The sequence below is a fragment of the Lygodium microphyllum genome, chromosome 5 (genome assembly GCF_053477565.2).
Source record: "Lygodium microphyllum isolate KBCC chromosome 5, Lygodium_microphyllum_v1.1.10, whole genome shotgun sequence".
In the NCBI taxonomy this organism is placed as follows: Eukaryota; Viridiplantae; Streptophyta; class Polypodiopsida; order Schizaeales; family Lygodiaceae; genus Lygodium; species Lygodium microphyllum.
This window is the reverse complement of record NC_141139.1, coordinates 31,826,670-31,852,837: the sequence shown is the minus strand read 5'-3', so window position 1 is coordinate 31,852,837 and position 26,168 is coordinate 31,826,670. Positions and strand designations below refer to the sequence as shown.

At 43.7% G+C, this 26,168-nt stretch overlaps 1 protein-coding gene across 1 annotated transcript in view; it reads left to right on the top strand.

Annotated features, from left to right (window-relative positions):
- LOC148035659 (putative serine protease EDA2) overlaps positions 1 to 12,989 on the top strand; it is a 185,661-nt gene extending 172,672 nt beyond the window's left edge. The window contains exons 10-13 of the mRNA XM_087677664.1: positions 7,811 to 7,905; positions 8,179 to 8,253; positions 11,996 to 12,079; positions 12,400 to 12,989. Of these exons, the coding sequence (XP_087533790.1) occupies positions 7,811 to 7,905; positions 8,179 to 8,253; positions 11,996 to 12,079; positions 12,400 to 12,506 (361 nt within the window). The 3' untranslated portion in view covers positions 12,507 to 12,989. The remainder of the gene's footprint in view (positions 1 to 7,810; positions 7,906 to 8,178; positions 8,254 to 11,995; positions 12,080 to 12,399) is intronic.
- The last annotated feature ends 13,179 nt before the right edge of the window (positions 12,990 to 26,168 follow it).

Genomic DNA, 26,168 nt, shown 5'->3' with positions numbered 1-26,168 from the left:
GAGGTATGGGAGGTCTTTCTACTGGCAGTAGAAGGAGCATGCGATGGCTGGAGAGACCCTACCTTTCACAGGAGGGAGAGGTCGTTGGACTTCTCTTGGGGATACAGGCGGCTAGGTGGAGTCCTGTTGGAGCGGTTGGACATGTTTTATGTGGGAGAGTGGGGAGGCTCTCGGGGAGGCCATATTGGGTAGTTGGCGGCACTAGGTTATCCGATCATTGTCCTCTTCTCCTGACACTAGACCCCCTAGCATCTGCCCTAGACACCCAATCCTATTGGATCCGTAACTTGATCTATAGGAGGGAGGAGGTGGCGAGACAGATAGAGAAGATTTGGACCAGGGAGCAGGGTAGGGGACCAGATTGCAAAGGAGGTTGCAGAGATCCTAGCCGAGTCGAGCAGAATCTGCCAAGAGGCAGCCATACAGCGAGGCAGCAGAGTTGGGAGAAGGAGAGAGCACTCTAGTGGGACCTTGCAGCCACGCAAATATTATTATAGGAGGCACCAAGGGATCCCACCATCCAAGCTCAGGAGGTGCACCCGCGTAGCCATTGCTGGCCTAGAGGACAGGTGCTTAGAGTTTTCTTTTTGCACCTCAGTAGCTTTGTGGGCGCGGAAGGGGGGCACGATATGCAAGGAGTTTTTCCAGGTGTACCAGCCTCACACCTCAGGAGAGCAGATATGCAGCCTTCAAGATCAGTATGGGAGGACTCGTTCTAGCCCAAACGAGGTGATGGAGATTGCCACCGACTACTACAGACGTCTTTTTGAGCAGGAGACTGCCTCAGCTAAAGGACAGCGATACAGGTAGTAGGTCTGGGATGACATTCTGTCCCTCGTCACAGAGGAGATGGGATGGTCTCTCCTAGCCCCCTTCAGAGAGAAGGAACTAGAGGAGGCTTTCCATACACAGGACGGGTAGAAATACCCAAGAGGATGGCCTCTCTAAGGCCTTTTTCACTATCTACTAAGAAGTGGTGAAGGACCCCCTACTGATGGCCTTCCAAGAGATTTTCACTTCAGGACAAATGCCAGGGAGCCTTTCGGCAGGCCTTATCAGTCTTCTTTCCAAAGGGGGAGACCGGTTGGAGCTTTCTCAGTGGAGACCGATCACCTTATTGTCAGTGGCCTACAAGGCATTGGCAAAGATGATTGGTAGGCAACTACGCCCCATGCTTCCAGACATTATCCACAACACACAGATAGGCTTTGTCCAGGATAGGAGCATCCTAGACAATGTATTCACCTTCTTTGAGGCGAGAGAGTGGGCTGAGCACAGAGGGCAAAGACTGGCCGTACTACTCTTGGATTTCGAGAAAGCTTATGACAGGGTAGACTTGGATTTCCTAGAGGGCATCATGGTGAGGTTGGGTTTTCCTCAGGCTTGGATTCGTGGGGTATCCGCACTTTACAGATCGGCCACAAGCTAGGTTCTCATAGGTGGTAGGCGAGGGAAGGAGTTTCGGCTGGAGAGATTGGTCCGACAGGGTTGTCCCCCTGGCCCTGTACCTATTCCTACTCTTTGCAGAGGCGATGTCTCTTCAGGTCACGAGTGAGCGGATTACGTGGCTTCCGACTTCCAGTGAGAGAGAAGATAGAGTTGTTAAACTCAGACTATGCAGATGATACAACACTCTCCATAGAGGACGATGAGTTGATGCTGGAGAGAGTGAGGTTGGCTCTTGAGATATTGTATTCTGTAGTGGGAGCGAAAATCAACTGGTGAAAGTCCGGTTTTCTTAGAAACTCGGACTCTAGTACGGAGTGGAGCGTTCACCTGGGATGCAGGTGGGTGAGCAGAGGGTAGACCGTTCAGCGGTACCTAGGGTTCCAGGTGGGACTTGACATCACTCCCGCCCAGCAGTTTTTTCCAGTCCTCAATTCTATTCGGAGGAAGCTGGCCTACTGGAGAACGGCCCGCCTCTCACTAGCCAGCCGAGCCCCGGTTGTTAACGAAGTCCTCCTAGCGACAGCCTGGTACATTGCCTTGTGTTGGTGCTTCTCATCATCTTGCGTAGTGCAGCTTCACTGCCTGATGCGGAACTTTCTTTGGTCCGGGTCAGACGGCTCTAGGGATTCTAGGGCCAAGGTGGCGTGGGCGACCATCATACGGCATCGGTCGGAGGGAGAGCTTGGCATCATAGACCCAGAGTATTAGAGTATGGCCCTTCTAGGCAAGCTAGTTGTCCATGGTCTCACACCGGGAGGGCAAACCTGGAAGGTCCTATTGCAGGAGGGTCTCCAAGATTGTAGACCGAGGCTTGGCGGTGAGTGGAGGCCGTTCATGAGATGGATCTTCATGTCAGGTCAGATCATCCCCCCCAGATCACCTTTGCTACACAGCTTGCTCCGCCTGTGGCAAGGTCTTCGTAAGGCCCTAATCTAGAGCCCCCCAGGCTGCCAGGAGGAGATAGATCATTAGTCGGTGATCTGGAATCCCCAGGTCAGGGATTGGGAAAGGGTGCAAATTGGCGAGCGCTCCCACATCTAATCCAGAGCCCCCCAAACTGCTAGGAGGAGATAGACTGTCAGCCGGTGATTTGGAACCCCCAAGTCAGGGATCGGGAAGGGGCGGAGATTGGCGAGCTTCCCCACATCCAGTGGGCTGGTTGGGAGGCTGGCCTGGCTCGTACCATCCAGACATGGCGGGAGGTGTATAGGATGGTGGACAAGGAGGTGCTGCAGTGAGTATCACGCTACCAGAGAGGAGTAGAGTTGAGGAGAAGGGAGATAGATGCAGCAATACCTCAGGAGTAGCTTTGTCCCCCGATACAAGAGCCGATAGAGCACGGGGAGGTATGGGCCGCTAGGTTCTCACCAGTAGGCATCCCCCTATAGGTGGCAGGTAGAGTAGGCGGTGCTCCACTTGGGACTTTCTCCACTGTACAGGAGGGGGGGAGTTTGGCTTTTGATAGAGGGCAGCAGGATGAGGGGATAGCTATACTTTCATGAAAGAGGATCCGAGTGATTGGCCTTCAGGGAAAGACATGGCGGCTGGATCCTTTTGTCTTTTGGCAGGAGCTCAGGGAGTAGCGCCTTTGGATTTGGGAGGGCAGGCCACTTGATGAGCTGGAGTGGGATCCGGGAGAGCGGCTATGGCGGGCCATTGTAGTCGCCAAGAAGCCAGCGAGGTTCCTGGAGTACACCGCCAGGATTGGTATATACGTATTGATGCAGGAAGACATGGATTGGGCATCGTCACGTAGCAGGCACCAGGCAGAGCATAGCATCGTGGAGCCTTTTCGGCAGACTTTCTGGCTCCGCCTATGGGATAGCTGGAGGCTGAGGAGGGTATCGTATTTTCTATGGCTGGTGGCACATGGAGGCTTGGCGGTGGGAAGTTGGCTTGCTCAGATGCAGGAGGAGGGAGATTGTAAGTGCTGCATACAACAACCTCTGGAAACCCTAAAGCACTGCCTTTGGGCATGTGAGGCGGCGCAACTCGTGTTGAGAGGAGCATGCCGCATCCTTTGTTGTATAGCAGCGAACTTTGGATGTATCTCATGGAGAGCTTTCTGTTGGCAGGCTCACAAGGGCCGTCACCTTTTGTATGAGGCCGGAATGCAGGACATGATATTCATTATCAAGGCATGGTCGTGCGCAGTGGTCGGTTTAGAGGCTCTATCCATCTGCCAGGTACTGGAGCCCACAACAAACTGCTCTGAGGTATGGGAGATCATAGGGAGACTTACTGGTTGGCATATCTGGAAGGCATGGTGTCAGGAGGCTTTCAGCGGAGAGAGACTTTCAGTACAAGCGACCTTAGCTGAGCTTTGGACCTCCATCATCCACTCCCTCCGCAGCCGATGGGAACAGGTGCAAGGCGAGTCCAGGGCTCGTCAGGAGCTCCGATGTCATTTCATGCCCACTTGGGGCAGCCACGACCTGTTTTTCGTGATGCAGGCAAGCAGCCCTAGATGGCAATACACCCCCCCTCCATGGCTTCTTGCCCCCATCCCCCCTAGACCGCCTTGAGAGGCTTTTGTACATGATGTACTTGTGACTTTTATCAGCTCCAGCTAGTTTGTTGAGCATGAGCACTCGGTTGCAATAAGTTTTTTTGAGTAATATAATCAGCCACATTTTAGAAAAAAAAAGATGTCATGGGTTGTGGAAAGACTTGAAATTGGCATGGTTCTATCCATGAGAGTAAGCTCAAGGGCCCCCACTAACGATGAGTGACAAATACCAGAGTACCAATGACTAGCATTGCAAAAGTAAAGAAAAAAATGGCAACTCAAATTGTAAATGTAGTGTGTTTGGACAAGGAACAACTTTTAGAATATAAAAGAGTGCAAAGTATGGAATTTGAAAACATTGCATTAAAGCTGATATACGTCTTCAAATTTTTTAGAATATGTAGATGAAAGCCTAATAAAATCACATGTACTTAACCTCTTGTCAGTATTGCATTTGAGCTTGTGATTGGGCAGCCAGGGCAGTGCCTGTGATGCCATGACTTTGGGCATCAAGTAGCAGATTGCACACGCTTTGAAGCCAAGGCGGCTCCACTGACAGGCCCACAGGTGGATGCTGTGTTGGGATATAAAGGCGCGGTAACCTCCGTGTATAGTACATGCGCATTGTACATGTGAACACACCCTTTACGTGCCCTAAGTATAAATACATTTTATTCTTTGTGTACCAGCACATTGTTGGTTCCAGGTCCCAATAAAGCTACCATCTAATGCTATGATAAACTAATTGAGTAGGCACAAAATGGTATATAGGCTGGGTACGATTCATATGTGTTCCAAGTATGGTGTGGAACTGCTCATGGAGCTTAGTCATCCTAAAATGTCCTACATGGGTCTATCTAACATTGAGAGGCTGAATCGGCAAGGCAGGGCCCTCTGGTGGCGGTGTAGTATCCCTTGTATCCTCGACATATGCCTCTTGTGGGGGTGGGGGCTGGTTGGGCGTGGGTGCCGGGGGCTTTGCTTCTTGCCGTGGCGTAGTATCCCTTGTATCCTCGACATGTGTCTCCTGCGGGGGTGGGGGTGGTTGGGCATGGGCGCCAGGCTTTGCTTCTTGCCGTGGCTATGGCTAGGGTGGTCCCACGCTATCAGGAGGTCAATGGTCCTAGTGGGGGCTCAAGGGTGGGGATGGTAGTTGGCTCTCGATAGAATTCTGTGAGCAAGCGTTGGGCAGCTCCCTATCTCTGCTCCAAGGTCCGAAGGAGGTGGTCTGTATGGCACCATATTTCCAGCAGGAAGAGCCCAAGGCATCTTTAGTCCTTGAAATCCATCACTCTGGAGAGTGGCCTGAATTCTTCTCTGAACAGGCAATGGAAGCATCCCCAGATCTCGTAGTACGTTGGGCATCTACATATGTAGTTTTCTTCTGTCTCCAGCTCGAGTTGGCAGATTTGGCAGATCCGATCTTCTAGGGGGAGGGGGTGGGCCCTGTATCTAATTGTCTCGACTGTAGCTCGTGTGAAGGTGTACGGATCTGTTCGATGGCGCTTCTAACTCCATGGGACAAGTTTGTGTCCATGTAGCTTGGGCGGGTAATGAAGCCATCCGGAGATATGTGCAGGAAGTGCTCCCGGTAGAAAGCCTTCTTTGTCCGTAGGTCTTCTATAGGAGTCACCCATGTCTTGGCTGTGTGTAGCTAAATGATGTCCATTATGATGATACCATTCACCTCCTCCTGGCTAAGCCGCCCCCGCCCCCCCCCCCCCCCCCCCCAACAACACACACACACACACACACACACACAGAGCAAGTATACATAAACTGAAAGATAGATTGATAATAATACATGAGGTGAAGTACAAGTGATAGGATCTAAATATATAGGCAAAGTTGTGTAGGTAACCATTTGACCCTTATTTAATTCTAAGTGGTGTAAAAGGTGTTTGCACCTAGGACCTAGTTTGTCAACAAGCTGGAGGACCCGAAGTATGACATGGTTGAGAGGTGCGTGTGCATTGCTGAGAGGCTGATCAAAAACCAACATGGCTTAGAGGCATTGGGTACATGACTAGAGGCCAAATAAGCGGGTACACCTTTCGGGCTCAACTTAGAGGTCACATAGGAAGTGATTACAATCCCCCTTGAAGCATAAGTCCTTTATGAACTGGAAGACAAATAGATCAAAATAGATACAACTCCTTTTGAATTAAAATCCTAGAAAACAACCCTACACAATTATTTAATATTTATTTGGTAGTGCATGTGTAACCATGGCGAGTGTCTAATTCCATTCACATTTCTATATGCTATTTTTAAAATTATATTTTTTATTTTTGCTATTTTTGTAAATTTCAAATTTATTTTTATTTTAAATTTTTTATGGAATTAAAACAATCCTTGATGTCGATCTTGAGGATGATGCAGTCAATGTTGACCACTTGTGATGGCATCATCAAGCATTGGAGGCTTGATAGGTGATTTTACGCCCAATGTTGAAGGTGGGTGCACATGTGGTCTTCAACATGTTGATGGAAGCTCTGATCTGATGGCAAAGTGCTTGGACATGAAATGCCCCATGTTTGATGATGAAGTTTGGAGAAATCTTGCTTAAGATTGAAATCCAAATTGCATGCAAAATGCCCTTCATTTAAGTTTAAAACCTTAATAAATTAAGGTTTTAATACAAGAAAAACTGTGATGATGAATGGATGAGGCCATGATGAATGGGCTGGAGGCAACAAGTGAAGATGACAGATGGTATGGCAGGCAGCAATTGACAGGATGTGACGTGGCAGGAAATGAGCTACAGTGCATGCATCAGGTCAACAAGTAGGAGACGAGTGTCTTGAGAGGTGCACAGGATAGAATAAGCTACAGTCAATTTGAACAGGCAACAGATGTGCCACATGGTACAGATCGATAAGGGCAGCCCGTTTGATGCAGTCGCAAGGTACATCAGGTCATTGATGAGCAGATGCGACATGTGCAGTATTGCACAAGTGACATGGCAGTCCTGAGGGAGGCAGCAGACAGGAGAAGTGTACTGCACACAAGCAGATGAGCACTGTTGGGTAGACAACTTCTTCTTCTGCAAAAGCCTGCAGATCCTCTCCTTGTTTTTGTCATTTTCTTCTATACACACACAAGCGTCTTCTTTAACCTTTGCTGCACATGCAGAGATGAGACCCACTCTGATACCACAATTGGGTATGGAGTTCATGTGCATGACCAGCAGGCTATGACGGACAGAACTCCAATGGAGGTGTGAGAGAGGGAGAGAGAATATGTGAGATGAAAGTACAAGTGATAGGGTCTGAATATATAGGCAAAGTTGTGTAGCTCACCCTTTGACCATTATTTAATGCTGAGTGGTGTAAAAGGTGTTCACACCTAGACACGTACTTTTACACACAATAATGTATGTTCACATATGGGGATAGATAAAGCTAACAAGGCTGTGTTCAAGGACTGTTATTTTGGCAAAGTTAGTTCCATGGTTTCTGCTTGTGTGATCCGAAGAGAGCTGGCCTCTTTGTGGATAAAAATCATTTGCAGCACCATGGTCACACCTGCTTCATGATTCCCTTCGTTGTCATTGTAGCCCTATGTTTTTGTAGCCTTCTAGCTGTTTGTGTTGTTTTCTGCTTGTATTTGAGTCCACATGGTTGGTCAAAAGGCCCTTTGTAAATATTAAGTTCATGTGTGTGCAAGGTCTTCAACAAATTTTCCATTTTCTACAGTCGCATGTTTGGCTTTTTTTAATTTTGTGTTTTCCAATTGTGAATGTATATCTAATTATTCTTTTATTTAGCAACCTTAGAGAGAGAGAGAGAGAGAGAGAGAGAGAGAGAGAGAGAGAGAGAGAGAGCGAGAATGAATGATCTTCAACATCAGGTATCACTTGGACCTTTGTAACAATGTATTTGGAAAGGGAACATATCCTGAGGTTAACATAACAAACCTATACTATGGAGGAGCTAGTATTGCAGGTAAGCTTTTTTGTAATACTCAAGGACTATACATTGTCTATGAAGCACCTGTAAATCACAAGGTCATTTGTGATAAGAGTAGTTTTAAAGTGTCTCAAGCTATCACAGACATAGCATTTGAGGATATTATACAAGACATGTTTTTTGATAAGTCAAGCACTTTGCCTTGTCACCTTGCATTGTGATCATAAAGGATCTCAAAAGCTTTTCTTTGTATTGCATGAAAAAAGTTTTTATGAAATTTGATGAACCTTCAAATTTGTTTTCGTGAAGGATCTAAAATTCTTTTCACAAATGGATCCCAAGACCCGTGGAGACATGCCTCCAAGCAAACATCAACACTTGGTGGTAAGTTGATCTCTTGAATCTTTTTTTTTCACTTTGGCGTATTCAGCAAGTTAGTGTATGCCTAAGGCTTAAGGGGTGTGTCCATAATGAGCCATTACAGTTCAACATTGTCATCCGTATCTCTGAGTTGTCTGCCTCATAGGCTGGGCATCCCTATTCAACTGCCTTGCCATGAGTGATGACTTGGCCATTTCTATAAACTGCCTTCTTGTCCTCCTTCCTAGCCTTAATTATTTTGGGCATACTTGTGCGCCTATGTTCCATGTGCATGCTGGTAAGGTCATCGTCCAAGTAGATGGGATCCCCTAGGAGTTGGCATAGTATGGCTTTCTTCCTCATGAAGGCCGTCCTCTCCATTTCCTCCCGAAACCTCAAGATGAGTGTGCGTCTTTGTGGTTCCTTCCCAACTCTCTGAGGTGTATGCACAAAATCTTACCATCCTGCTTGGGCGATTGCATTGTTGATTACCACTACACACATATTAGATCCTAGGGTATGACAACTCCAACATTTAACTCATTGATAGACATAGCTAAGATGATGGTGCTCTTCTTAGGTCACTGAAAGAAATCCATCACTTGGATCATAGAACTAATCCCACTTTACCTTCAACATTCAATAGTTCACAGTTAATATCTTCAAGGACAATCACGCTATTTACTTTGGCTTTGATGTAGGTGCATTTTGAAGGGTGATGTGCAATATACTTCTCTCCATACTTAAAGCAAAGCATCCTTCCTCCTTAGCTCCTTGTAAAGATCCATGGAAATAAGCTTGTCATTATTTGGAAGGAAAGTTGGTGGAAATTTTCTTTCAACATATTGGCTCCTTATTTTATCACCATTCATAGGCTTAGAATTAGCTCTTTGCTTGATGTTATTGAAAGATGGATAAGTAGAGATCTTAGGTTGCTTGTTTTGGTAGGTTGGATTTCCCAAGATTTCTTTCAAATTGGCCTTGATCTAAAGTAATACCTTGTTGTCCTAAACTTGGCTTTATAATAAAAGTATGTTATTGATGTAAATTTTTGGATTGCTTTGTTACTCTCAGTGCAAATGTGGCATGCACTGAGAGCCATTACAGGGTGGAGGATATAAATGAGTAGAATCAGGGCAGACAAAGCAATTACTCCTCCTTGGCATAGACACATCATCTCAAATCCCTTCTTGTTTGACTTTTGGAGGAGGCTAGATTGACAGCCTCAAGCCTAGGAAGATTTCTCTCTTCCTATGGCTAATAGCTCATATGAGTTAAAACATTGGTACATGGCTTGGTTATGGTTGGGCCTAGTGGCATGTGTGAGATATGGAGAGCTAGAGGAGACTCAGAAGTATGGTCTAGGCACCCATGTGAACTTGGGTTCATTGGCCTTGGTCACACTCTCAGCAGTTTTCTGGCATTGAGGCTTGGCAGTTTGTGACGAGTCACGATTCCCCTCCTTAGACTTGGTTGTAGGTTTATCTATTGCTGGCTTTGTGGGATTTGATGGAGCTACATTGCCATTGCTAAAAGCTGTCACTATGCATGCATTGCCGATGGCATTGGATTGTACCAGAGTTTAGGTGCGGTGGATCACCCTTATGATGCTCTTTCACAACACAAATGAGACTTTGGGCTGCTAGGTGTAGCCATGCTATCAACCTTCAAGATGTTTCCATTGTTGATACTCTCTCTAGGATTTGGACACAGATCATCCATACTCTCCACAAGAGATTGGAGAGGCTGCAGAGGATGATTTTGAGCCAGTGAGGAGAAGAGATGGTTTCATGGGGACATGATAATCCTGAGCTTAGTAATTATTTCGAGGTTTTGCTTTGAAGCAAATAAAACAGAACAATTCACAAAATTATGAAGTTGGGTCTATGGTCTTTTTCCAGGCAAGGTAACCTGTTTTGTGATGTCTTACATCAATCTCTTCTCTTCAATAGCCACGTCAAACCACAAACAAGGCACACAGTAGGCCTAAGACCTAGCTATGGCAGGGAGTATTTTCATCAAAGATTGTCAACCCTATTGGAGAGCATCATCAATTTCCAACACTATGGGAGATGGGTCCACCTTCATAGACCTACATACTTACATCAACTTGTAGAGATCAGAAGGTAATGATGCAGGCTATTCATGGGAGTGTAGATGAGTGGAAGATGGATCTACCTATTGTACAAAATTCCTTGTTTGTGTATAAAGTATCTCTACATTCTGTTGGGTATTTGACTCACGCCTCACTTACACCTACGCTCATATGGGAGTGTCGGTGATCAGTAGGACACTGGGGCACTTTTTACTCTCGGTAGGAGAGGGTTTTTCCCCCAGACTTATAGTCTTATTTTCGTATGTGCTTATGTGCTTATGTTACACACTTATGGGCACTTACCGTGTGTCGGGTGTGAACACCCCCTACAACCCTAAGGTTTAAGGGTTGTACTTTGTACTTTCATGTTACACTCTTTCAGTCTATTCTCTTGGGTGTCGTGCTTCACTTTGTGTCTCTCAGTCTCACACTGTCTACTGCACTCTCAGCTGCACCTCGATCCTCTCACCCCCCTCACACATTCTAGCTGGAGCTGAATGCAAATCAAATTACACATTGGCAAGGCCCAGCATGTAAGTCTTTTGAGTCTTTACCTCATGACCAACCAACTACTACCATGTAAACAATTACAGATTAATCTTTGCTATGACGACTGGTGCTAAAAAAGGGGTATGTGTCTGCCCTTATGCCAAGACCAATAACATCAAGATATGACTCACCTTCTGATCTAAAAAGGAAAAATTGTATTAATAACACCTCAGAAATAACCCCTGGAGTAAAAGAGAAAGTACAGAAAGTCCTATGAGTGAAAGTACATCATAGATACAATGGTTGGGTAAACAACCAATCTGGTGGGCTGTTACTTTGAGTGGAAGAAGGTGCCAAAATCCCACGAGTTCATAAAAGCATCTCTCCTCATGTACTGAGAGTCACCCTGCAGTCTCTCCCATCTGCCACAGAGCATATGGATGATCTAAAAAGTTTTTGGCTCTACAAATTTCATATTGTCAAATTTCAACAACTGGATTGTCTCTCTTTATAACATTCTTTACTGGCCATTAAGGGTTATACTCTTATAAAATACTGCAAAAATGTCTGATTGCACCAACATGATAGAAATTTGATTCTTAGCATTGGTATCTGTTAATACCTTTGCTTCCAATCAGTCAGACTCCTCTAATCAGGAGTAACAAAGATATGTTGGAAAGAGAATTCTTTTTGTATGTGTGTGTTTCCTCAAATGAATCACCTTTGGCCTATAAAAGCTTTGCAGCCACATGATCGTGAATCATTTTGAGGATAGAAACTTTTGTTCTTGATACACCAGCATTTGCCTATATCATCAGGATGTGCAAGTCACATATATTTATCATGTGCAGTAAGTGTAGGGAACCAAGCAGTGTTGAGAAGGCATGGAGATCTACAACACCATTTTTTCCATTACAACATTTCCTCAGCAATTTTCTCCTTCAAGAAATGTCATAAGTTATTTAATATTTTTTTATTAACTTCATTGGATCCTCATCAGATGCATTAGAAATTAATCAGTGTTTCTAGAATAATTTTGATGTCATATGAACTGTAATTGTAACTTTCTGTCTTCAAACGATCTCCTTGTTTTTGTCAATCTGTTTGAATTTATTGGGGTGGAAGTACAAACATTTATTTATCCTCAAAGACAGTTAAATTTAGAAACAAAACATGTTGCAGAACCAGCATGGCTCATAACTTGTCACAATTGTGGCCATGGTAGTGATCTTCGAGGATGTCCACAATCACCTCTTCAGCTAGAAGGTAGAATGATGTTTCGCTCTACTCTATTCTGTACTCTTCTACTTATAACAATGTGAAACTGTGTGCATTGCTGGAAAAATGGTCGCACAGATAATATTTTTCAGTTAACATTGTGTCATTGTGTGCATTGCTAGAAAAACAGTGTTAACCTGTGCATTCCTATTCTCCAGAGAAGTGCCTTAACAAATAGATGACATGTATTTATGGGAAAATTTGTAGATTGCATTTGTGAATATGTAGCTGTGTGTTTACTTGCAGAACATTGAATCGATTAGCACACAAATTTGATTTGAATCAGGTCTATTTCTTTGAATTTCCAGGTGATGCAAGCAAATGTGCAGATCCTAATGCAGTGCATAGTGCTCGAGAAGCCATTATCAACCACATACAAAACTGTCTCATGGTTGAAATATGTGCAAGAGTGTGAACTCTTGGAAAGATGTCAATCCAGGGGGAGGACACGTTCCTTGAGCTGTGTGACATCCAGATGGGAAATAACATATACAATGAAGAAGTTATATTTTATATGTTATGATTTCTAATAAAGGGTGCATATTGTTCTATGTTTTGGATCTAAGTGCTACGTTCTAATGGCTAGGGACAATTGAGTAATGTGCAGGTTACTAATTCGGGGCATAACATGGTTATGATAGCAACATAGAACCCCCAAGTCATGTTGAGTTGAGCTTGCTAATGGCAATCTACCTTCTTGAATACATATATAGTTATAGGGAAGGGTACACACATTGTCAATGCAAGTACAAGGTCAAAACAAAGTCGGAATGCTATTCAAGTGGAAGATTTGGTCACCTAGAGAATACATGTTTGAACCAAGGAGCATTAGAACATCATCACATGGAAAGAAAATAACGAGTTACTTCAAAGTTCAAACCAATCATTTTGAGCTCTTGTTTTAGCCTCTGACCAATTGTGGTGTAGACCATGCTACATGTTTATGTTCATGTCTATGTTTTATATCTTTTATGTTTTTATTGAGAAAACCATCTCTTGATGCTGAGGATGTATTTATGTCTATTATGTTTTTATCATGAAACCATCTCTTGTCACAAAGGATGTAAATAATGTGGTATATTTCCATGTACCCGTGTAATTCAATGTTTCCCTATGCATTTTTCTCTTGGGAAGATTCTCGTTGATGCACCAAAGGAATTCTTTAAAAATGCCAATGTGGTGAGAGAGGAATGTAGCTTGAGATGAAAGCTAGAAATGAAGCTTGAGCTTAAGATAAGTTGACAAAAATGGAACCTTGGACGTGGGGAAGGGCATTTAGATTTGATACCATGAAAGATTCACAGTTGTAGGTAAAGAATACAAGAGCTCCAGGAGGAGGATGGAGATGAAGATTGTGCTTGATGGTGAGAGAGAAGCAAAGAGAGAAGCGCTTACAAAGATAGCAAGAGGCTAAGAGCCAATGTACAAAGCTTTGCAAAATACAGCTCATGGATCCCTTAAGATGCCTCTTAGATTAGAGGAAAGGAAGCATGAAGATGGGGAAGAAGGGCATTCAAGTTTGTTATCATCAAGGATTTATGGTTATATCAATAAGGACAAGAGCTAAAGGAGGGTGAAATTACAAGCTATGGATGATGGAGATGAAGAGAGCTTATATTGGAGTGAGAGGGAAAGAAAGTGAAGCACTTGTTACATATGGCAAGAGAGTCAAAGCTAATGTACAAAGCTTTGTGCACAAAAGCTAGGCCACGAAAAAGTTACACAAGTCATGGCAAAGACCCAGAGGAAATTGTCATATGCCAGGGAAGTAAGTCCTCCCGAAGGAGCAAGTCTAAGTGTCGAATGAGATCTATCTGTCAATGCAAGAGACCTTTAAGCCGGGCAATGTGCCAATGCAAGAGTGTCGAATGAGATCTATCTGCCAATGCAAGAGACCTTTAAGCCGGGTAATGTGTCTCGGTACATTAGAGGCCGAATAAAAAAGAAAGGCATTTCGAGTGGTCCAAATATGCCAGTATCCCCAGTATCTGAAAAAGTGGAATAAGATCTTCATATGCAATTGTGGCGGTGTGGGGTATTTTAGGCGCACAAAAACCCAATCGAAAGGGGTTAGTGAGGACCCCACCATTGCGCGCCACATCTGTGACAAGAGTGACCAGATATTCTTGGCGAGCGGGTAAGAAATAAATTGATGTCGGGCCAATTTCATAGTAGTGGTACAGAAGAAACAATTGCCGTTCGAGATTCGACGTTTGGAAAGGGCTGAGGCAAGAGGAAGACCACCAATCATTACCCGCCAAAGAAAGACCTTATATTTGAAAGGTGTCTTATTCAACCAACCCTCCATCACAGTTGCCTTTCACCATGACTGAGATTTTCGCAATCTCCATACAGTATTAGCTTTCACACCCAGCCATTGACGATCTTTAATTAGAAGATGATACACCTGATTAGCAGAGGCCTTTTCTAGACTCAACCGGCCTGCAAGGTCCCAATCCTGCCAAGGACGATCCACAGGCAGGGCAGGAAAGGATTGCCTGCCCTGAAGCACTGACAAAAGCTGTTTCCATAAATCACAGTATCCGCGCGGGATTCTGAAAAGTCTCCTGGCAGTACGAACCGATGGGAAGATATTACGACTGGCAAGGGTGGCATCCGCAACTGAAGTCACACCCAAACGGGCCATGCGGTTAAATCTTGGTCTGAGCTCATGTTTGTCTTCCCATGAAAGTAATCTCGAGACTGCCAACAATTCCAGTTGAAAGGAGTTAGTATGCAAGCGGTCCTCTTCCACTGGATGTCAATGCGCCTTTTGGAGCACCACTTTCTAGGAGCCGACCAAATGCAGTAAACAGAGAGGATGAGGGACTGGAAAACCGAGAGTCTGCATTAAGGGCATGCCACCAGGAGCTCCAAAGTCGTGTATTACCATGCCGAAGCCCGTTGTCCTCAAGAAAATAACGGGCTATAATGGTCCACGGGTGATGATCCACACTCAGCGCGAAAAAGAGACTAACGCAGAGCCAGCATATGAGTTTCAGCATCCAAAATAGCTCCACCACCCAGGCGTTTGGGGGTACATGTATGTGACCATGAAATCCATGGAATACCTGCGTGCAATGAATTCTTCTTCCATAACATGAAACGAATGGGGCGAGTGAGAGTCTTCAAAGTAGCAGGAGTCCACGGCAACAGTGGTAAGAAATATGTGAGCATTGGCAACATAATTGTCTGAGCCACTTTGAGGCGGACATGGAATGACCACGCTTGCGACTTTCAATACATAAACTTAGCTGCCAGTTTCTGTGACATCCACTCCAATAGTTGCTTTGGCCGAACATCAACCCGCAATGGGTACCCAAGTTGCCTGACAATGGAGCCACGGGGAACAACCTGACCCTGCCAGCCCAATGACTGTAAATCAGACTCCGTGCAACTGAGAATGACTGATTTGAAGGCATTGATGCGAAGATCAGAAGCATGACCAAAGAGCGTCCAAACATCTAATGCCTTGTGAATGTTGTCCTTGTCCGCACACAAAATCATAAAGCTATCATCAGCCAGAGATTGGCTAATGAAGTGTTATCCCAAAGGAAGAGACAATCCAGCCAGCTGAGCAGAAGCTGCCATTGAAGATAACATTGAAAGAACCGGGTGGGTCGCCAGGGCAAAGAAGAGAGGACTCAAAGGGCAACCCTGTCTCATCGAGCGTGCAAGGACAAATGGCTCTGTAACCCCACCATTGAGCATAATGCGCAAAGAATCCGCAGCACTAATGGTGTAGATTAATCGGGACATCCGAGTACCAAAACCCATAGCAGACATGCAATGAAAGACTAGTCTAAATAGTCAAAAGCCTTTTCCAGATCCAATTGAATCAATACCACTTCCTGACTGGAGTGCCTCGCATAGTCAATAGCCATTTGCATATTTAAGATATTATGCAGAATGTTGCGGCCCTTAATGAAACCATCTTGAAGAGGATGCACAATAGCTGGAAGGTGCTTATGAAGCCAATTCGCCAACACTTTGGAAAAGATATTATACATCGAACCCATCAAAGAAATTGGTCTCCAGTGTTGCAATATTGACGGAGAATGAATTTTTGGAAGCAATTTGATAAGGCCTTCTTTCCATGAGGAAGGCATGACCCCTGTTTCCCAAACTTGCTGAAACATAGCCGCCAGTGGCTTCACCAGTTGGGTGGCCGAGCTCTCAAAGAATTCATTGGTGAGACCATCCCAACCAGGGCTTTTATCCTTAGTCAAGTGTAACAAAACATCCATAACCTCCTCACAAATATCTGCCTCCAAAGTAGCTTGCATATCAAGTGGAACCTACTGGCGGACCAAATCATAGAAGACTGAGCGTGCATGTGTAACCTGGTTAGAAGGCGACGGAGAAGAACCAAGAAGATCCAGAAAATAATTACTGCACATATTGACAATGGTCTGCGGATCACTGACCATGCGACCTTCTGAATCCTGGAGTCTAGTCATATTTTCTCGAGTAGGAGAAGCATGCAAGGCGCGAAAGAACTTATGAGTCTGACAAGCATTATCTTGCAATGTGTCAGTCAAGTTGTGCAGTTTGGCCTGCTGATAAGATTTCAATTGAAATACTTAAATAAGATCAGCCAAACGCATTGCCAATGATAGCAGAAATTCATCATCTAGGGTGTCCACCCGCAGCGAACGAACCAAAGCCACTAAGTCCTCCGCTGCGTGTCAACGCCGCCGACAAATAGAGGCATGATGGATCCCATACTGCCGAGCAACCCGCTGCACATTAGAGAGCAGTCGTGCAAAGGAAGCCAATCCCTCAGAGGCAAAGTCCAATAAAAACCTCTCAATCAATTGTTGCATATAGCCCTGAAAGATTGGATGCTTCAAATAAGACGAGTTGAAACATAAAGGGAGTCTATCCAGCAACTGCATAAAAGGTGCAATGGGTTATGCAAGCATCTCAAGCTGGAGAGGGAAATGGTCCGACAAGGCATATTGCTGCAAGACTTTCATTTCCAGCATCTCGTGAAGAAAATCATCCCCTTGCATGATATACATTCGGTCCAACCACGACCAGGTAGTTGCATATTGTGCGGAATGAAAAGTAAACCCTGAAGAAGAAGGGTGGAGCCAAGACCAAAGATCTTGCTTAAGTACCTGAAGAGCAAAGGCATTCCACACCCGACTTTCCGGAGCATCCATCACCGAATGCCCTGAAGTGGACTGAGAAGAGTCAACACACATATTGAAATCCCCCATCAAAAAACCCCTTGTGCCAAGTGACATGGAGCTCTGCAAAGTCTTCCAAAGATCCAGTCGGGATGCAGGGTCATTCGGAGCATAGAGGCCCAGCAACCATAAGATCTCTCCTTCAAATAAAACTTTGATTACCACAAAGCGGCCCTATACATCACTTTTAATAAGAACAGGCTGGTATTTCTCATGGACAATCATAAGCACGCCAGAATAGTGCATAGCATGTGTCCCTACATAAAACAGGCAAAACCCATGGCAATCCAAAACTTTTCCTGCTTCACTGTGACTCTTGTGCTCAACCGCACATAAGACATCCCACTGGTTCTCATGCAAGACAGTCCACATGGCATGTTGGTTAGGATGAGAACAAATGCCTCGCACATTCCACATGGCTATCTTCATATATCTTCAAAAAAGAGAATCAGGAACAAGGCACCTCTTGCCTCGATTTCACATTTTCTGCGAGAATGTCAAGGACACCTTCATCCAGAAAATCGGCTAACATTGCAAAAGAATTCTGGTGGCCCGCTTTAGAGGTAGATGGAATATCCACTGCCTTGGAAGTGGAATGGTGATAACGACGATCCCAGGGTGTAATCACATTACCTCTAGTATCAAACGCCAACTTAGCAGGTGGGCCCTTTGGACCGTCTGTATATACTTTTCTTGTAGACTAATTACGGGGAGCAGAAGGAACCATAGTACGCGCAACATGCTGTGAAGAGAACATTTCTTTCCTGCGCATATACGTGCACACGAAATCCTGTGAAACATTAGGCCCAGAATCCGCCAGGCCTGCATCCAACTTTTTACCTTTTTTGGGACGTGCCTCTAGCCAATCATTGCTACGGGGATCCAAACCCAAGACCTGTTGTTTACCTTTATCCAAAACATTAGGTGGCTGGGGGGCCTCCTGTGTCAGAGCATCAAGCACCATGTCATCCATAGGCAGCACAACATGCGGATCATCTGAAGACGGTTGCCTCTTTGGGCATTTGGCCATAAAATGCCCCAATTTTCCACACGAAAAGCAGTGTCCTACAAAGTTGCTCCATTTCAAGCGAAAGTGCAAAGAATGCATGCCAGAGCAATTGAGGCAAAGCCGCGCAGGCCTTTTCCTGGCCGTGTCCCATAACATACAGAAACGGTTTCAATTCATGGCCTAAAGCTTGGGGGAACCAACACCGTTCCCACAACTGCCATTGCATCCTTTAACAATGGCCAATAGACCGCCGGACAATTTTCCACTTCAACCCACACCGAGCATTCACGTTGAAGCAGGCGCTGAAAGTCTGCCATAGGGCGCCATGGCACAACATGGACCAAACGGCGATCAAAGAACAATGGCAGTTTGGACACGAGCTCAGCCCGATGCTTCTCCGATTTCAGCGGCACCTCATAAAAGCCGCGGGGTCCAATAAAGATCTCCTCAACACACTCCCCTTGTAGTAAATGGTGCACCCACTGGCGAATATGGGAAAGCACTGGGATCCTGCCAGTGAAGAAGAGTATAACCACACGGTCGTAAAACACCAAAAAAGATCGCAAGACAGTTTTCGGGTCCACCGTGGCTTCCAGCACTTCATCAGTTCCCGAGTTAGAAAAAGCTTCATGATTATGCTAGACATAATCGCCAAGCAGAGTATTGGCAAATTCCAGCAAATGCTCCCAATCAATCTCCTGTGAATCCACAGAATTAGAGGCAACCTGCACATAGGAATGTTCCTGAGGACCCATTGTCTTGTCGGAAGTATGCTTGGAGTGTTTGCCCGCAAGCGGCAGGTCAGAACCAGAAGACATCTCCTCCGTGCAAGGAATCATATCCTCCAGTTCATCTATATTAGAATCCGGACCAAGGGTTACCATCGTCTAGTTGATAAAAGCCATATCCAGGCCAGCCATACTACTGTCCTCTCTCTCAGTCTCTCAGTCTCTTGCTCTCGCACTGTCGCTAGAGAACGCGTGGGGCTGGGTGCAACCCTACCCGAGCAGATGCAGGAGGGCGAAACGCGTGGGGTTGCGCGCAACCCTAACCACACAGGTGCAGGTGTGCGGGTAGATGGTGGCAGGGCGCCAGCAACGGTCACAGGGGACAGGTCTGTCAGGGCGTGCAGCTGAGGGCAACATCGCAGGTCAGTAGGGTAGGCCAGCCAGGGCGCGCAGCCGATGTCACAGGTCAGCAGGGTAGTGCGGGCGCTCGACAGCAGGGCGGGTCACACGACGAGCTAGGCGGGCGCACCGACACAGGGACCCACGGGGCAGGTCGTCGTGCAGACGCAGGGACTGCCGGGCAGGGAAAATGGCAGTCTCGCGCACGTTGGCTCGCAAAAGGTCAGGTCGATGTCGGGCAAGGTTCAGGCACGCAGGGCAGGGATGCGTAGGTCAGGGCGCCGCGCAGGGCAGGGATCCGCCATCATCGACCTCTCTCTCTCTCTCTGTGTCTCTCTCTCTCTCATAAATTGAGGACTAGGCCTATAAAAGCATCAAGTGTGTATCATGCATTTGAGCTTATCTTTTGGTTGTTTTTCAATGTGTGGATGAAGTCCTAAGCATTTTAATCAATTCTAAATAAAAAGAAATGTGCATGAGCTTGAAAGCCCAAAAAGGAAGTGCTTTGTATATGATCTAATTTATCATGCATGAGTCAAAATTTTAAAAAAATAAACTTGAGTGAAATGGATTATTTTTCCATTGCATTAATAACCCTTGGTTTATTTTGGCAACTTCTAAGTTTATTTCAATTAAACTTTAACACCTTAGCAAAATTTAACCCCAACTTTTGCCGCCTTACGAATCATATTACCCCCTCAATGTTAACTCCATCGCTATGATCCTCCCTAAAACATTGATCCCTTAAACATTCCCTACTAGCAAGAATCGTTCAAAACCCTAATCCCTTCTTTAAAATCCCAACTCTCTTACCCTAAATACATGACCACCATAAGGGAGGGAGGGAGAAGTGAGAGCTCTTAGATAAGCATACATATATTCAAATTTTGTCTCGTTACCCTTTGTTTTTAGCGTAAAGGAATCAAGCTATACAATTGTGTTTGCAAGGTAGTTTCTAGGATAGTATTTGGAATATGTAGCAATATGCATACATTGATCCGCTCCAAAAACCTTGAATCCCCTTCTTAACAATGTAACTACATTGATTCTCTCTATATACACCACAAAGAGAGAGAGAGAGAGAGAGAGAGAGAGAGAGAGAGAGAGAGAGAGAGAGAGACCTTGGCCAAAACCTCTTGCAAGGCCTTTGCCCCCTCCCTAGATTTGTAACTTTGTAGGCTTTCCCCCATGTTTCTATGTAAGTGAATCAAGCTACACATTTGCATTGTAACTTTCTAGGCTCTCCCCCATGTTTTTATGTAAGTGAATCAAGCTACACATTTGCATTGCAAGGAGTGTGTAGGGTAGAATATGTAGCATGTAACATGCAATGTATGGAATGATTTCTTAATACCTCAATATATGCACATTTTGGACTATCTTGAATGTGCAACATCTTCTAGCAAGTCTTTCAACACTTAAGATTGAAGTGATTTCTTAGTGCTTGTCTCTTCAAATCTTGCCTAAGCTTATAATAGACTTAGAAGTTGCCAAAATTAACTTAGAATAGTGAAATGTATTATTTAAGCAACATCATCCATATAGATTGTTTTGGTGTTGAGTAGTCCACATTAAGACAATTTTTAACTTACATAGTTATATAAAGACCAAAAGACCCAATATGTCCCTACAAACTCTAACCCTAAGATCCACCTTTTGGAAATCCTAGCACCTCACCAAATACATCCCTATCCCTTAAGTTCTTATGCCCTTACAACAACAAAACCCTTCTCTACTTTAACTTTGCCTCCCTTCCTTACCCTTTGAAACCCTTGCTCATTGCCAAAATAATGGTCCCCCTTGCCCTATATAATGTCAAGAATGGGATTCATGGTTTTTGCAAAAGGGATAAATACATGCATGTTGCACACCACATGCTAGATGATGTCCCACAAACTACCTTGCAAACACAATTATATAGCTTAATTCATCACATTAAAAAACATAGAAGGTAGTTAGAAAAGTTGGAATCATAAGGGATTGGAATCCTTGGGAAGAGGTTTTGTCCAATGTATCTACACTTATCTAGAAGCTCTCTCACTTCCCCTATGTGTGTGTGTGTGTGTGTGTGTGTGTGTGTGTGTGTGTGTGTGTGTGTGTGTGTGTGTGTGTGTGTGTGTGTGTGTGTGTGTGTGTGTGTGTGTGTGTGTGTGTGTGTGTGTGTGTGTGTGTGTGTGTGTGTGTGTGTGTGTGATGGCCATGTATTTAGGGTAAGAGAGTTGGGATTTTAGAGAGGGAATTAGGATTTTGAAGGGTTCATTCTGATAGTGAATGGTTTAAGGGGCAAATGTTTTAGGGAGGATCATGGCAATGGAGTTGGCATTGGGGGTGATCGGATTCTTTAGAAGGCAAATGTTAGGGTTAGAGTTTGGTGAGGCAGAACCTGAAAAGTCTAACACTTGACCAAAATCTAACCCTAATATTTTCCTCCTTAATAATCATATCACCCCCCAATGCTAACTCCATTGCCACAATCCTTTTGCATTCTTAAGAATTCTATCACCCCCCAATGCTAACTCCATTACTATGATCCTCCCACTAGCCTTAAAATTCGAACACCTTACCAAACTCTAGCCCTAACTTTTTCCTTTTTAGGAATCCTATCATCCCCCCCCAAAAAAAAATGCTAACTCCATTGCCATGATCCTCCCTAAAATATTGACCCCTTAAACCATTCCTTATGAGCATGAACCCTTCAAAACCATAATCCTGTCTCTAGAATTCCAACCCTCTGACCCTAAATACATGATCACCATAAACCAAAGAGGGATGAAGGAAGGAGTGAGAGAGAGCTTCTAAATAAGCATAGATACATTTCCCAAAAACTCTTCTCAAGGACCTCCATCCCTTATGATTCCAACTTTTATAACTACCTTTTATGTTTTTAATGTAAATGAATCAAGCTATACAATTGTGTTTGTAAGGTAGTTTGTAGGATATCATGCGAAATGTGTAGCATGTAACGTTCATGTAATAATGCCCTCCAAAAACCCTAAATCCCCTTCCTAAAATCATAACTACATTGATCCTCTCTAGATACATCCTAGAGAGAGAGATGTGTGTGTGTGCGTGCGTGCGTGCGTGTGTGTGTGTGTGTGTTTTTTTTTTTTAAAGATTAGCATAGAGACCTTGGCCATGTAACTTTGTAGACTCTCTCCCATGTTTTAATAGTGAATCAAGCTACAAATTTGCATTGGAAGGTATTTTGTAGGGTAAAATATGTAGCATGTAACATGCACATATATGGAATGATTCATTAATACCTCAATATATGTACATTCTAAACTATCTTGAATGTGTAACATCTTTTAACAAGTCTTTCGAAACCTAAGATTGAAGTGATTGTTTAGCACTTCTCTTCAAATTTTTGAGGTTTGTAACATTTTATTTAGTCTTAATCTTGATCTAAGATATCTCAGTTCCCATAATCACTTAAAAGAAATCCATTGAGTAGTGGTAAGAAGAACACTAATTTTTAAAGAACTTGAAGGATACATTTCACATAATCAAGAAAATAAGGAAGGAATATCCCATAAATACAACAAGTTGCCTCTTCCGTCAATGATCAAACGTCAATTAGTGGTGGAGATTGGGGCATTGCAAAATAGTTCTACATCATTAATGCTTTGCAAGTATGGTTCTTTGTTAGCTATGAAGATGGCATGAAATTTTTGTTGTAAAGGGTGTGTTATCGATGGTCAATAAAGATATGCTTAACCATCCTAACTAGCAAATCTTTTTGCTTAAGTTTGCAAGCATAACAAATACAATCTAGATTAGGTAAAATAAGTACAATTTTTAATATGGCCTATTCAACTCCAAGAATGTCAGCTCATAGTTGCTACTATCTAGTAAAAATAGGATAATGCAAAGTAGGTTAGTCTGGCTACGTACAAAATTGATTTGACTTGGAGGACTTTAATATTGTTTTAGTAAGTGTTCTGAGTGAAGAAAGAGAGGTGCATATCCTACAATCGAGCTCTAGAGGCTAGGGTTAGGGTTTTAATGGAGGATTTTGAGAGATGAGAGGAGGTTGGGTGGTGATACCGTAAAAAGAGAGTGGACTATAATTCACATCAACATAATAAAACCCATTATAAAAAGTGACAAGGAACATAATCAAAGCACACACATTTTAACACTTCATAAGTTTAGTGCCTTTAAATAAGCAAAGTGCATATTAGTCAATGTTCATTTTAGAGCTTTGAAATCCACCAACCCACAACCATGGATTCTCCATCATAAATATGGGATCATGCCTCTACCTTCACTCCATCTATGTCACCCTCCATGCTATTAGAGTTTAGGGCTTTGAAAAAGGTTGATTTTAGAGTTTTTTGGGGCAAGGGACAATATCATTTTGGTATAGTATCCTAGGGTTTCAATGGGATAGCATGGAGGGGGTAAGGATAGAGCAACCTTGGATTTTTGTGGGGGGAGGGGAAATAAGAACTCAAGGAGGATAAAAGGGTCTCTAATGAGGGGCTAGGATTTCTAAGAAGGCGAAGATTAGGGTTAGATTTTGATAGAGTTTAGAGTCTAGATTCTTGAAGAAGGTCATAGTTTAGGATTTTTGGGGTAAGGAAGGTTGTCAAATTGGAAGTATGGCCTACAATTTAAATGGTAATTGGAGGGGCAAGGAAGGGGGCAATACCTTAGGTAATACTCATTATATTCGTTAAAGATATTCTTCATAAACTTCTTAACTTGCTACGTGCAAAGTATTGATGGGGTGGGACCTCTCTGGGTAAGGAAGGGGGCAATACCTTAGGTAATACTCATGATATTCAATAAAGATATTCTTCATTAACTTCTTGACTTGCTACGTGCAAAGTATTGATGGGGTGGGACCTCTCTCTCTCTCTCTCTCTCTCTCTCTCTCTCTCTCTCTCTCTCTCTCTCTCTCTACCATACGCAATGATAGCTTGGAAGATGGGAAGAGAAGAATAGGAGAAAGTTACAAGCATATGAAAGTGCGGGGGAGGACACTAAGGACTTGTATAGCCAATTGGGTATCAAGGAGATTTGGACACATCAACATGGAGGTTGGGCAAGAAATTGATAACTAGATTAAGTGGATTAGATCTCAAAAAAGCTTCTCTCACATATTCCACTTTCCCCCCATGGAGCCTAGTAAGAAAGATTTTCTAGAAAAATATATGACACTGAAGGGAATAGGTGTATTCTTGGGAAACGATAACACCGACTCATCAAGCTCACATGTGGGAATACTGCCAAGAATCAAGACAGCTAGAGAAGAGGGTAGCTATCTTTCTATAGAACTATAAATGTGCTAAATGATCATGTGAAACCTACGATTAGAACTATGGTGGAGCATTCAGATTTGATATTGTTGCATTCAAGGAGACATTCAAAGGAAGAGATGTTGTAATTTAGCCAAAGACGCATCAAGACCAACATATCATGCTTCCAAGTGTGATTGGATATAGAAAGAAGTTAGCATAAGGATAGAGACATGTACGGAGCATGGTAGTTGAGATTCAAGTGAGAGGAACTAATAGGATGTGGAGTCATAATCTTGAGAGAGCAAGAGGGGGCTTGTGTGCATGTGTGTGAACAACAACACACAAGTTTGTTGTGGGTACTTCATTACCCTTATTCTTCATTATCTTCACTTATATATGAATGTACTATGTGTGCATTTACAAGGGATGCCCATTGAGCCTTTGGAGATTGGCCTTTACCCCAATAACCTCTCACTTTAAATCAAATGTGCCTTTTAGGGAGAATAAATAGTGAAGATACTATTCAATTCCCATTACTGCAGTAAGGTAGAATAAATAGTGAAGATACTATTCAATTCCTATTAGTGCTTTGTAGTGTGCAAAGTGCTTGAAATGTAAAATCTTTGCAAGAAGATGTGTAGCATTATCATCCATCTAAATCTTGACAAGCTCAATCCACTTATCCTTAAAGCACTTCCCTTATTAATTGATACTTCAACTTAATATGCTTTGTCTTTGCATGAACAAATTTGTGCCAATTTGATGGCACTCTATCTATTAATATAAAATATAGGCATCTCTCCTACAATGTCCAACTCTCAATAGAAGATTAAGCTATATAGCTTCCTTCTATGCCTTAGGCAACAACAATTTGGCCTCATTGATAGACAAGGCTATACATGGCTACAATCGATAGACCCATGAAATTGAACCTCCTGTGAATGTGAAAACAAATCTTGTTGTAGACTATATTCACTTCAAAATCCACATTTTCATAACGAAGGACAAATGCATCCTTCCTTACAAAGCAAATGCACATATCTCTTGTGCCATTCAAGTATTGCATGATACTCTTCATTGCTTCTTGCTAGGGTTTTCCACAAACTTGCTAGCCACTCCCTTTGCATAAGCAAGACTGCTGGATATATAGCTACCGTAGCATATGAAGCTACTAAGCATGGATGCATAAGGTATCTTTGCCATTTTAATATCCTTCTCATCTGAGTGTGTCCTCTTGGTTGAGTTTCAAATATGGAGAGAAGGGAACACTTCTAGCCTTCCCCCTCTCCATATTGAAATGCTCAAGTACTCTCCCAATGTACTCCTTTCGAGATAGATAGAGAACTTTCTTATGTTTGTCCCTCATAATCCTTATACTAAGAATATGATCTACATTCCCCAAATTCTCCATGTGAAAGGTTTCATACAACCTTCTCTTCAACACCTAATAGAGACTTCCTAACAATAATCATATTATCCATGTAAAAAATCAAGATCATA